General features: G+C 58.5%; 1 protein-coding gene across 1 annotated transcript in view; it reads left to right on the plus strand.

Annotated features, from left to right (window-relative positions):
* Window positions 1–5,450: 5,450 nt before the first annotated feature.
* Window positions 5,451–12,419, plus strand: part of CELSR1 (cadherin EGF LAG seven-pass G-type receptor 1) — a 181,305-nt gene continuing 174,336 nt past the window's right edge. The window contains exon 1 of the mRNA XM_038756093.1: window positions 5,451–8,442. Coding sequence (XP_038612021.1) covers window positions 5,451–8,442 — 2,992 coding nt within the window. The remainder of the gene's footprint in view (window positions 8,443–12,419) is intronic.

The raw sequence follows: 12,419 nt of genomic DNA on the forward strand, positions 1-12,419 counted from the left end.
TGTCCTGTCCCAAGCGCTCTGCAACTGTACTTCCCAAGTACTTAGTCCAGTGCTCTGCGCGCAGTAAGTGCTCAATAAATACGATTGAATGAATGAATGCAATAGATATGATTGAATGGACTACACTTCTAGCCTGTGAGCCCGCTGTTGGGGAGGGACCGTCTCTCTATGTTGCCTACTTGTCCTGTCCCGAGCGCTCTGCAACTGTACTTCCCAAGCGCTTAGTCCAGTGCTCTGCACGCAGTAAGCGCTCAATAAATACGATTGAATGAATGAATGCAATAGATATGATTGAATGGACTACACTTCTAGCCTGTGAGCCCGCTGTTGGGGAGGGACCATCTCTCTATGTTGCCAACTTGTCCTGTCCCGAGCGCTCTGCAACTGTACTTCCCAAGCACTTAGTCCAGTGCTCTGCACACAGTAAACGCTCAATAAATACGATTGAAGGAATGAATGAATGCACTAGATATGATTGAATGGACTACACTTCTAGCCTGTGAGCCCGCTGTTGGGCAGGGACCGTCTCTCTATGTTGCCAACTTGTCCTGTCCCGAGCGCTCTGCAACTGTACTTCCCAAGCGCTTAGTCCAGTGCTCTGCACACAGTAAACGCTCAATAAATACGATTGAAGGAATGAATGAATGCACTAGATATGATTGAATGGACTACACTTCTAGCCTGTGAGCCTGCTGTTGGGGAGGGACCGTCTCCATATGTTGCCAACTTGTCCTGTCCCGAGCGCTCGGCAATTGTACTTCCCAAGCGCTTAGTCCAGTGCTCTGCGTGCAGTGAGCGCTCAATAAATATGATTGAAGGAATGAATGAATGAATGCAATAGATATGATTGAATGACTGAATGACTGAATGAATGGACTAGACTTCTAGCCTTGGAGCCCGCTGTTGGGGAGGGACCGTCTCTAGATGTTGCCAACTTGTCCTGTTCCAAGCGCTCTGCAATTGTACTTCCCCAGCGCTTAGTCCAGTGCTCTGCACACAGTAAGCACTCAATAAATACGATTGAATGAACGAATGCAATAGATATGATTGAATGGACTACACTTCTAGCCTGTGAGCCCGCTGTTGGGGAGGGACCGTCTATAGATGTTGCCAACTTGTCCTGTCCCGAGCGCTCTGCAATTGTACTTCCCCAGCACTTAGTCCAGTGCTCTGCACGCAGGAAGCGCTCAATAAATACGATTGAAGGAATGAATGAATGCACTAGATATGATTGAATGGACTACACTTCTAGCCTGTGAGCCTGCTGTTGGGGAGGGACTGTCTCCATATGTTGCCAACTTGTCCTGTCCCGAGCGCTCTGCAATTGTACTTCCCCAGCGCTTAGTCCAGTGCTCTGCACGCAGTAAGCGCTCAATAAATATGATTGAATGAATGAATGAATGCAATAGATATGATTGAATGGCCTACACTTCTAGCCTGTGAGCCCGCTGTTGGGGAGGGACCGTCTCCATATGTTGCCAACTTGTCCTGTCCCGAGCGCTCGGCAACTGTACTTCCCAAGTGCTTAGTCCAGTGCTCTGCACGCAGTAAGCGCTCAATAAATACGATTGAAGGAATGAATGCACTAGATATGATTGAATGGACTACACTTCTAGCCTGTGAGCCTGCTGTTGGGGAGGGACTGTCTCTAGATGTTGCCAACTTGTCCTGTCCCGAGCGCTCGGCAACTGTACTTCCCAAGCGCTTAGTCCAGTGCTCTGCACGCAGTAAGCGCTCAATAAATACGATTGATGATGATGATGATGATTGAATGACTGGCTGACTGATTGAATGAATGGAGGAGGGGGCGGGTCGGGGGAGGTGGAGCCCCGGTTTGGGGCGGGGCCGTCGGGCGGGCCGCAGGTCGGCGGCGGCGGCAGCGCCGAGTCGGGACCCCGGGGAGCGTCCAAACGGCCGTCCCGGACCGGGAGGCCCACCTGGAGGAGGCGGCGGAGGACAAGGAGGAGGAGGCAGAAAGGGCGGCCCCCCAACCAACAACCCCCCCCGGCCGGGCGGAGCGTTTCTCGCAGGGTCCGCGCGGGGAGGAGACGCCCCGGATCCATCCCGCAGCCGGTGGCCCAGCAGGAAAAGTTGGTTCGGAGGGAAGTGCTCCGGGACATCGCGGCGGGCAATCAATCAATCAATCAATCGTATTTATTGAGCGCTTACCCTGTGCAGAGCACTGTGCTAAGCGCTTGGGAAGTACAAATTGGCAACACATAGAGACGGTCCCTACCCAACAGTGGGCTCACAGGCTAAAAGTGGGCACATCCCTCCCTCCCTCAGTCATTCAGTCGTATCTAGTGAGCGCTCACTGTGTGCGGAGCACTGTGCGCCGTGGGGCCACGCGGGTTCATTCATTCACTCACTCAGTCATTCATTCAAGCGTATCTATTGAGCGCTTCCTGGGTGCAGTGTAGTGTACGCCGTGGCATCGCTGCAGGAGCATCGGCTTCGGGGGTCCGCGCCGTCGGGGGGCCGCGTGGGTTCATTCACTCACTCAGTCATTCAATCGTATCTATTGAGCGCTTCCTGTGTGCAGTGTAGTGTACGCCGTGGCATCGCTGCAGGCACATAGGCTTCGGGGGTCCGCGCCGTCGGGGGGCCGCGTGGGTTCATTCACTCACTCAGTCATTCAATCGTATCTATTGAGCGCTTCCTGTGTGCAGTGTAGTGTACGCCGTGGCATCGCTGCAGGCACATAGGCTTCAGGGGTCCGCGCCGTCGGGGGTCCGCGTGGGTTCATTCATTCCGTGATTCATTCAATCGTATCTATTGAGCGCTTACTGTGTGCGGAGCATTGTACACCGGGGCATCTCTGCAGGCACACTGGGCCTCGGGGGTCCGCGCCGTCGGGGGTCCGCGTGGGTTCACTCACTCACTCAGTCATTCATTCATTCAAGCGTATCTATTGAGCGCTTACTGTGTGCAGAGCACTGTAGGCCGTGGCATCGCTGCGGGCGCATCGGTCCTCGGGGGTCCGCGCCGTCGGGGGGCCGCGTGGGTTCATTCATTCCGTGATTCATTCAATCGTATCTATTGAGCGCTTACTGTGTGCAGAGCATTGTACGCCGGGGCATCGCAGCAGGCACATTGGGCCTCGGGGGGCTGCGCCGTCGGGGGTCCACGTGGGTTCACTCAGTCATTCATTCAGTCAGTCTTATCTATTGAGCGCTTACTGTGTGCAGAGCACTGTAGGCCGTGGCATCGCTGCGGGCGCATCGGTCCTCGGGGGTCCGCGCCGTCGGGGGTTCACGTGGGTTCATTCATTCAATCAATCGTATCTATTGAGCGCTTACTGTGTGCAGAGTAGTGTACACCGTGGCATCTCTGCAGGCACACTGGGCCTCGGGGGTCCGTGCCGTCGGGGGTCCACGTGGGTTCACTCACTCAGTCATTCATTCAAGCGTATCTATTGAGCGCTTACTGTGTGCAGAGCATTGTACGCCGGCATCACTGCAGGCACATTGGTCCTCGGGGGTCCGCGCCATCGGGGGTCCGCGTGGGTTCATCTACTCACTTCCTCAGTCATTCATTCAATCGTATCTATTGAGCGCTTACTGTGTGCAGAGTAGTGTACACCGTGGCATCTCTGCAGGCACATTGGTCCTCGGGGGTCCGCGCTGTCGGGGGTCCGCGTGGGTTCATTTACTCACTCCCTCAGTCATTCATTCAATCGTATCTATTGAGTGCTTACTGTGTGCTGAGCACTGTAGGCCGTGGCATCACAGTGGGCGCATCGGTCCTTGGGGGTACATGCCGTCGGGGGTCCGCGTGGGTTCATTTACTCACTCCCTCAGTCATTCATTCAATCGTATCTATTGAGTGCTTACCGTGTGCAGAGCACTGTAGGCCGTGGCATCACAGCAGGCGCATCGGTCCTTGGGGGTCCGTGCCGTCGGGGGTCCACGTGGGTTCATCTACTCACTCCCACAGTCATTCATTCAATCGTATCTATTGAGCGCTTACTGTGTGCAGAGCACTGTACGCCGTTGCATCACAGCGGGCGCATCGGTCCTTCGGGGTCCGCGCCGTCGGGGGTCTGCGTGGGTTCATTCACTCACTCACTCAGTCATTCATTCAGTCGTATCTATTGAGCGCTTACTGTGTGCAGAGCACTGTAGGCCGTGGCATCGCAGCAGGCACATCGGTCCTCAGGGGTCCGCACCGTTGAGGGTCCGCGCAGTTTCATTCATTCACTCCCTCAGCCATTCATTCAATCGTATCTATTGAGCGCTTACTGTGCGCAGAGCACTGTACTAGGCGCTTGGGGCGTACAAGTCGGCAACATCTAGAGACGGTCCCTCCCCAACAACGGGCTCACAGAATATACGTTTGTACGGGTTTATTACTCTATTTATTTTACTTGTACATATTTACTATTCTATCTTTCATTCATTCATTCATATCTCTTGAGCGTTTACTGTGTGCAGAGCACTGTAGGCCGTGGCATCGCAGCAGGCACATCGGTCCTCGGGGGTCCGCGCCGTCGGGGGTCCGCGTGGGTCCATTCATTCATTCACTCAGTCATTCACTTAATCGTATCCATTGAGCGCTTACTGTGTGCAGAGCACTGTAGGCCGTGGCATCGCAGCGGGCACATCGGTCCTCGGGGATCCGCGCCGTCGGGGGTCTACGTGGGCTCATTCATTCACTCACTTAGTCATTCACTCAATCGTATCTATTGAGCGCTTACCGTGTGCAGAGCACTGTACTAGGCGCTTGGGGCGTACAAGTCGGCAACATCTAGAGACTGTCCCTCCCCAACAACAGGCTCACAGAATATATGTTTGTTGAGGTTTATTTCTCTATTTATTTTACTTATACATATTTAGTATTCTATCTTTCATTCATTCATTCATTCAGTCGTACCTCTTGAGTGCTTACTGTGTGCAGAGCAGTGTATGCCGTGGCATCGCTGCAGGCACATCGGTCCTTGGGGGTCCGCGCCGTTGGGGGTCCGCGCGGTTTCATTCATTCACTCCCTCGGTCATTCATTCAATCGTATTTATTGAGCGCTTACTGTGTGCAGAGCACTGTGTGCCGTGGCATCGCAGCGGGCGCATTGGTCCTCGGGGGTCCTCGCCGTCGGGCGGTCCGCGCAGGTTCATTCATTCACTCACTCAGTCACTCGTTCATTCACTCATTCATTCAATCGTATCTATTGAACGCTCACTGTGTGCAGAGCACGCTCCGCCGTGGCATCGCAGCGGGCACAGCGGTCCTCGGGGGTCCACGCCGTCGGGGGTCCGCGCGGGTTCGTTCATTCACTCAGTCATCCATTCGGTCGTATCTCGAGTGCTTACTGTGTACTAGGCGCTTGGGGCGTACAAGTCGGCCGCATCTAGAGACGGTCCCTACCCAACGGCGGGCGTCTGGGGCGCCTCGGCGACGGTCCCTCCCCGACGGCGGCGGATGACCGGCGCGGGCGGGCGGATGGGCCGGGGCCGATGGCGCGGCCGCTGCTCCTCGCCTTGCTGGCCGCACTGGGCGCCGCCGCCGCCGCCGTCAACGCCGCCCCCCGGGCCCCCCCGACGGCGCCTCCCGCGCGGGCGCCGTGGCCCCCCGCTTGCGCCCGCCGCCGCCGGGGCGCGGGCGCGGTTCTGGGGGCCACGAGCCCGCAGTTCCCGTCGCCTAGCTACCAGGTGTCCGTGCCCGAGAACGAGCCGGCGGGCACAGCGGTGATCGAGCTGCGCGCCCACGACCCGGACGCGGGCGAGGCCGGGCGCCTGAGCTACCAGCTGGAGGCTCTGTTCGACGCGCGCTCCCTGGCCTACTTCCACGTGGCGCCGGCCACGGGGGTGGTGACGACGGCGCGGCCGCTGGACCGCGAGGCCCAGGACACCCACGTGCTGAAGGTGACGGCCGTCGACCACGGGGAGCCGCCCCGGGCCGGGGCCACCTACCTGACCGTCACGGTGAGCGACACCAACGACCACGGGCCCGTGTTCGAGCAGGCCGAGTACCGCGAGACGGTGCGGGAGAACCTGGAGCTGGGCTACGAGGTGCTGACCATCCGCGCCACGGACGGCGACGCCCCGGCCAACGCCGACCTGCGCTACCGGCTGCTGGAGGGGGCCGGCGGGGCCTTCGAGATCGACCCGCGCTCGGGCGTGGTGCGCACCCGGGCCCCCGTGGACCGCGAGGAGGCCGCCGAGCACCGGCTGCTGGTGGAGGCCGACGACCGGGGCCGGGACCCGGGCCCGCGCTCCGCCACGGCCGCCGTGCGCATCCTGGTGGAGGACGAGAACGACAACTACCCGCAGTTCAGCGAGGAGCGCTACGTGGTCCGCGTGCCCGAGGACGTGGCGGTCAACACGGCCGTGCTGCGGGTGCGCGCCACCGACCGCGACCAGGGCCGCAACGCCGCCCTGCTCTACAGCATCGTCAGCGGCAACCCGGGCGGCCGCTTCTACCTGCACGCCCTCAGCGGGGCCCTGGACGTCATCCACCCGCTGGACTTCGAGACCGCCCGCGAGTACACGCTGCGGGTCAAGGCCCAGGACGGCGGCCGCCCGCCCCTCATCAACTCGTCGGGCCTGGTGTCGGTGCGCGTGCTGGACGTCAACGACAACGCGCCCATCTTCGTCAGCAGCCCCTTCCAGGCGGCCGTGCTGGAGAACGCCCCCCCGGGCCACTCGGTCCTCCACGTCCAGGCGGTGGACGCCGACTCGGGGGAGAACGCCCGCCTCCGCTACCGCCTGGTGGACACGGGGCCGGCGGCGGCGGCGGCGGCGGCGGCGGGGGGCGGCGACCCCGGCCCCACCCCGGACTCCCCCTTCCCCTTCCAGATCCACGAGGACACGGGCTGGATCACGGTCCGCGCCGAGCTGGACCGGGAGGCCCAGGAGCTGTACAGCTTCGGGGTGGAGGCGGTGGACCACGGCGCCCCGGCCCTGAGCGCCTCGGCCAGCGTGTCCGTCACCGTGCTGGACGTGAACGACAACGACCCGGCCTTCACCCAGCCCGTCTACGAGCTGCGGCTCAACGAGGACGCGGCGGTGGGCAGCAGCGTGCTGACCCTGCGGGCCCAGGACCGCGACGCCCACAGCGTCCTCACCTACCGGCTGACGGGCGGCAACACCCGCAACCGCTTCGCCCTGAGCAGCCGCAGCGACGGCGGCCTGGTCACCCTGGCCCTGCCCCTGGACTACAAGCAGGAGCGGCAGTACGTGCTGGCGGTGACCGCCTCGGACGGGACCCGCAGCCACACGGCCCAGGTCTTCATCAACGTGACCGACGCCAACACCCACCGCCCCGTCTTCCAGAGCTCCCACTACACGGTCAGCGTCTGCGAGGACCGGCCCGTGGGCACCTCCGTGGCCACGGTGGGCGCCACGGACGAGGACACGGGGGAGAACGCCCGCATCACCTACGCCCTGCAGGACCCCGGGCCCGAGTTCGGCATCGACCCGGACACGGGCACCATCGTCACCCTCACCGAGCTGGACTACGAGGCCCGGGCGGCCTACACCCTGGCCGTCACGGCCCGGGACAACGGCATCCCGCAGAAGTCGGACGCCACCTCGGTGGAGATCCTCGTCCTGGACGCCAACGACAACGCCCCCCGCTTCCTGCGGGACCGCTACCAGGGCGCCGTCTTCGAGGACGCCCCGCCCTCCACCAGCGTGCTGCAGGTGGCCGCCGCCGACCGCGACTCGGGCCCCAACGGCCGCCTGGTCTACACCTTCCAGGGCGGCCGCGACGGCGACGGGGACTTCTACATCGAGCCCACCTCGGGCGTGGTCCGCACCCAGCGCCGCCTGGACCGGGAGAACGTGGCCGTGTACCGCCTGCGGGCCCTGGCCGTGGACCGCGGCAGCCCGGCCCCGCTCAGCGCCGCCGTGGACATCCGGGTGACCGTGCTGGACATCAACGACAACCCGCCCGTCTTCGAGCGCGACGAGCTGGAGCTCTTCGTCGAGGAGAACAGCCCCGTGGGCTCCGTGGTGGCCCGCGTCCGGGCGGCCGACCCGGACGAGGGCCCCAACGCCCAGATCATGTACCAGATCGTCGAGGGCAACGTGCCCGAGGTCTTCCAGCTGGACCTGCTCAGCGGCGACCTGCGGGCCCTGGCCGAGCTGGACTTCGAGCGGCGCCGCGAGTACGTGTTGGTGGTCCAGGCCACCTCCGCCCCGCTGGTCAGCCGGGCCACGGTGCGCGTCCGCCTCCTGGACCGCAACGACAACCCGCCCGTCCTGCCCGACTTCCAGATCCTCTTCAACAACTACGTCACCAACAAGTCCAACAGCTTCCCCTCGGGCGTCATCGGCCGCGTGCCGGCCCACGACCCCGACCTCTCCGACCGCCTCCGCTACGACTTCCTGCGCGGCAACGAGCTGCGCCTGCTCCTCCTCGATCCCGCCACGGGCGACCTGCGCCTCAGCCGCGACCTGGACAACAACCGGCCCCTGGAGGCCCTCATGGAGGTGTCCGTCTCAGGTACGGGGGGCGGGGAGGGCGAGGGCGGGCCGGGCGGGCCCGACGCCGATCCTTTCGGCCTCCTCGCCGTGCGGCGTGGTCCGGTGGAAAGAGCCCGGGCTTGGGAGCCGGAGGCCGTGGGTTCTAATCCCGGCTCCGCCGCTTGCCGGCTGTGGGACTCTGGGCAAGTCACTTCACTTCTCTGGGCCTCAGCGACCTCATCTGTAAAATGGGGATGAAGACTGGGGCAACCTGATCACCTTGTATCCTCCCCGGCGCTTAGAACAGTGCTTGGCACACAGTAAGCGCTTAGCATCATCATCATCAATCGTATTTATTGAGCGCTTACTGTGTGTAGAACACTGTACTAAGCGCTTGGGAAGTACAAGTTGGCAACATATAGAGACAGTCCCTACCCAACAGTGGGCTCACAGTCTAAAAGGGGGAGACAGAGAACAAAACCAAACATACTAACAAAATAAAATAAATAGAATAGATATGTACAAATAAAATAAATAAATAAATAGAGTAAAAAATATGTACAAACATATATACATATATACAGGTGCTGTGGGGAAGGGAAGGAGGTAAGATGGGGGGGATGGAGAGGGGGACGAGGGGGAGAGGAAGGAAGGGGCTCAGTCTGGGAAGGCCTCCTGGAGGAGGTGAGCTCTCAGAAGGGCCTTGAAGGGAGGAAGAGAGCTAGCTTGGCGGATGGGCAGAGGGAGGGCATTCCAGGCCCGGGGGAGGACGTGGGCCGGGGGTCGATGGCGGGACAGGCGAGAGCGAGGTACGGTGAGGAGATCAGTGGTGGAGGAGCGGAGGGTGCGGACTGGGCTGTAGAAGGAGAGAAGGGAGGTGAGGTAGGAGGGGGCGAGGGGATGGACAGCCTTGAAGCCCAGGGTGAGGAGTTTCTGCGTGATCGGGTTTAGCAGATGCCATCCTCGTTATTATAGGCGCCCGCCGGGAGTTTCAAGGCGGACGCCTTCGCATCCGGGGCCGGTGGGGGGAAGCGGTCATCTTCGGATCCTGGGACGGGGCGGGGGATTCAGTCGTCGCCCGGAGGGGCTCCCTCGGCCACGCCGGCCTTTTCAGCGACGGACGCGGCCGGGGCCCGGGGCCCGGTCGACTGGGAAAGAAGCGAGCCCCGTGTTTCTGCCGCGTCGCTGTCGGGGGTCGGATGGGGGAAATGGCACCGTTCGTTCCCCCACCGCCCTAGGCCTCCCGTTTCAGTTCTGGGGGCATTTTTTACGGTAGGCCTTTAGCGTTTCCTGGGTGCCAAGCGCCGCTCTGAGCGCTGGGGTAGACGCAGGCTTAACCGGGTTGGACCCGGCCCTGGCCCACGTGGGGCTCACGGTCTCCGTCTCCGTTTTGCAAGTGAGTGAACCGAGGCTCAGAGGAGTGAAGTGACCTGGCTCAGGTCACACGGCAGACAGATGGCAGAGCCGGGATCAGAACCCAGGTCCTTCTGACGCTCAGGCCCGGGCTCAGGCCATGCTGCGTCTCTGCGTCTCAGTCTCAGGCCGGGTGGGCATCTCCCTCCAGGGACTCTGATTTCCTTGTATCTACCGTAGTGCTTAGAACAGTGCTTGGCACGTAGTAAGCGCCTAACAAATACCAACATTATTATTATTATTGTACCTTTGCTAGAAGGAGCCAGGGTGACCGAGAGATCCTGTTAATCCCACGGTTATGGATTTGGGAAGTGTTTTGTCTGAGCGGAGGCATTTTCAAAGAATTTCCTTCCAGCGGCAAACGTACAGATTAGAGCGTTCGTCGCGTTCCCTTCCGTATGCGGTGGATGGTGTTTCCCAGGTTGGTCACTTAGAGACAAACTAGGCCTTTGTGCCACGGTGCTCCCGCTTGGCTTAAGCGCGTCTGCCATCTCTGTCGTGTTGGACTCTCCCGAGCGTGCAGTGCAGTGCTCTGCACACAGTTAGCGCTCAATAAATACCTCCGATCGATCGATGGATGAAGTGGATGCTAGCATCCAAATCTGCTCGGCTTCACTGGGATGTTTTGAGAACGAGAGATGGAATTCCCCTCCAGCCCCCGCCCCGTGCAGCCCGGACCATTATTAGCACTCGGGCTCTATTTTGCTCAGTGTTTGGAGTGTTCAATCCACCCTGTTTCTGAGTGTGAGTGTTAACGACCTGGCTCTGGGAATTTGAAGCTACAAGATTTGAAATCTATAATCAGAAATATCCTACTTTCTAAGACGTACTCTGATTTTTCCTGTCTAGTCTTGTTTAGTTCTCCCCTAGAATTAATCTTTCCTCTCTTGGGTATTTTAAAACCAGGTAGCCTTTGGATTGGAGCCTACCATTTTTGTTGGGATAGGTTAAAAAAAAAAACCCCAGCAACGTGGGGACTATCCATTTTCACTGTTAAAGAATAAAACTTTAAATAATAATAATAATGATGATGGAATTTATTAAGCGCTTACTATTTGCAAAGCACTGTTCTAAGCGCTGGGGAGGTTACAAGGTGATCAGGTTGTCCCACAGTGGCCTCACAGTCTTAATCCCCATTTTACAGTTGAGGCGTTTATAGAAAAGCAGCGTGGCTCAGTGGAAAGAGTCCAGGCTTTGGAGTCAGAGGTCATGGGTTCAAATCCCGGCTCCGCCTGTTGTCAGCTGTGTGACTTTGGGCAAATTACTTCACTTCTCTGTGCCTCAGTTACCTCATCTGCAAAATGGGGGTTAAGACTGTGAGCCCCCCGTGGGACAACCTGATTACCTTGTATCCTCCCCAGCGCTTAGAACAGGGCTTTGCACATGGTAAGCGCTTAATAAATGCCATTATTAGATGAGGTAACTGAAGCACAGAGAAGATAAGGGACTTGCCCAGAGTCACACAGCTGACAATTGGCAGAGCCGGGATTTGAACCCCTGACCTCTGACTCCAAAGCCCAGGCTCTTTCCGCTGAGTTTGTACATATTTATTACCCTATTTATTTATTTTACTTGTACATATCTATTCTATTTATTTTATTTTGTTAGTATGTTTGTTTTTGTTCTCTGTCTCCCCCTTTTAGACTGTGAGCCCACTATTTGGTAGGGACTGTCTCTATATGTTGCCAACTTGTACTTCCCAAGCGCTTAGTCCAGTGCTCTGCACACAGTAAGCGCTCAATAAATACGATTGATGATGATGATGATGATGAGCCACTCTGCTTACTGGTGCCTTGGGTTTTACCCCCCACCACTCTCTGATGATTACAGACCAGAGGCTGGGTAAATTCTTCTCTAAGCAGTGTGACTTTTGGGTCACATTGTCTTCGTAAGCCTCTTTCCTTTATCTGTAACTGCATCGGCCTATTGTTCTTTTAGAGAACTTGGGACAGAAAGAGGGTCCTGTGAACAACTAAGCAATAACTAGACAATCGAATACGTAACTGGAGGGTGCCGTGCCTTCGCTGAAACTGTTCTGGTGCCGGCCTTCAGTGGGGAGTGGCCAGATTAAGCGCTCAATAAATATGATTGAATGAATGGATTATCCCCAACTTGTGCGTCGAAAGCCCAGAACGTATCGAACAGTGACTGCGCACAGACCTGTCCTCTGCCCGGATGAAATCCACTGGCTCCAACCAACCCCTGTCCTCCCGGGAGAGTCGAAATAAATCCGGAGAGGCAGCGTGGCTTAGTGGCTAGAGCCCGGGCCTGGGAATCAGAAGGACCTGGGTTCTCACCCTCGCCCCGTCGCTTGTCTGATGTGGGATCTTGGGCAAGTCCCTTCACTTCTCTGGGCCTCGGTTACCTCATCTGTCCAATGGGGATTAAGAGTGTGAGCCTCATGTGGGACATGGACTGCATCCAACCTGATTGGCTCGTCTCTACTCCGGGGCTTAGAACAGTGCCTGGTAATAATAATAATATTGATGGCATTTATTAAGCACCTACTATGTGCAAAGCACTGTTCTAAGCCCTGGGGAGTTTACAAGGTGATCAGGTTATCCCACGTGGGGCTCAGACTCTTAATAATAATAATAATAATAA

Source organism: Tachyglossus aculeatus, chromosome 14 (assembly GCF_015852505.1).
Source record: "Tachyglossus aculeatus isolate mTacAcu1 chromosome 14, mTacAcu1.pri, whole genome shotgun sequence".
Classification (NCBI taxonomy): domain Eukaryota; kingdom Metazoa; phylum Chordata; class Mammalia; order Monotremata; family Tachyglossidae; genus Tachyglossus; species Tachyglossus aculeatus.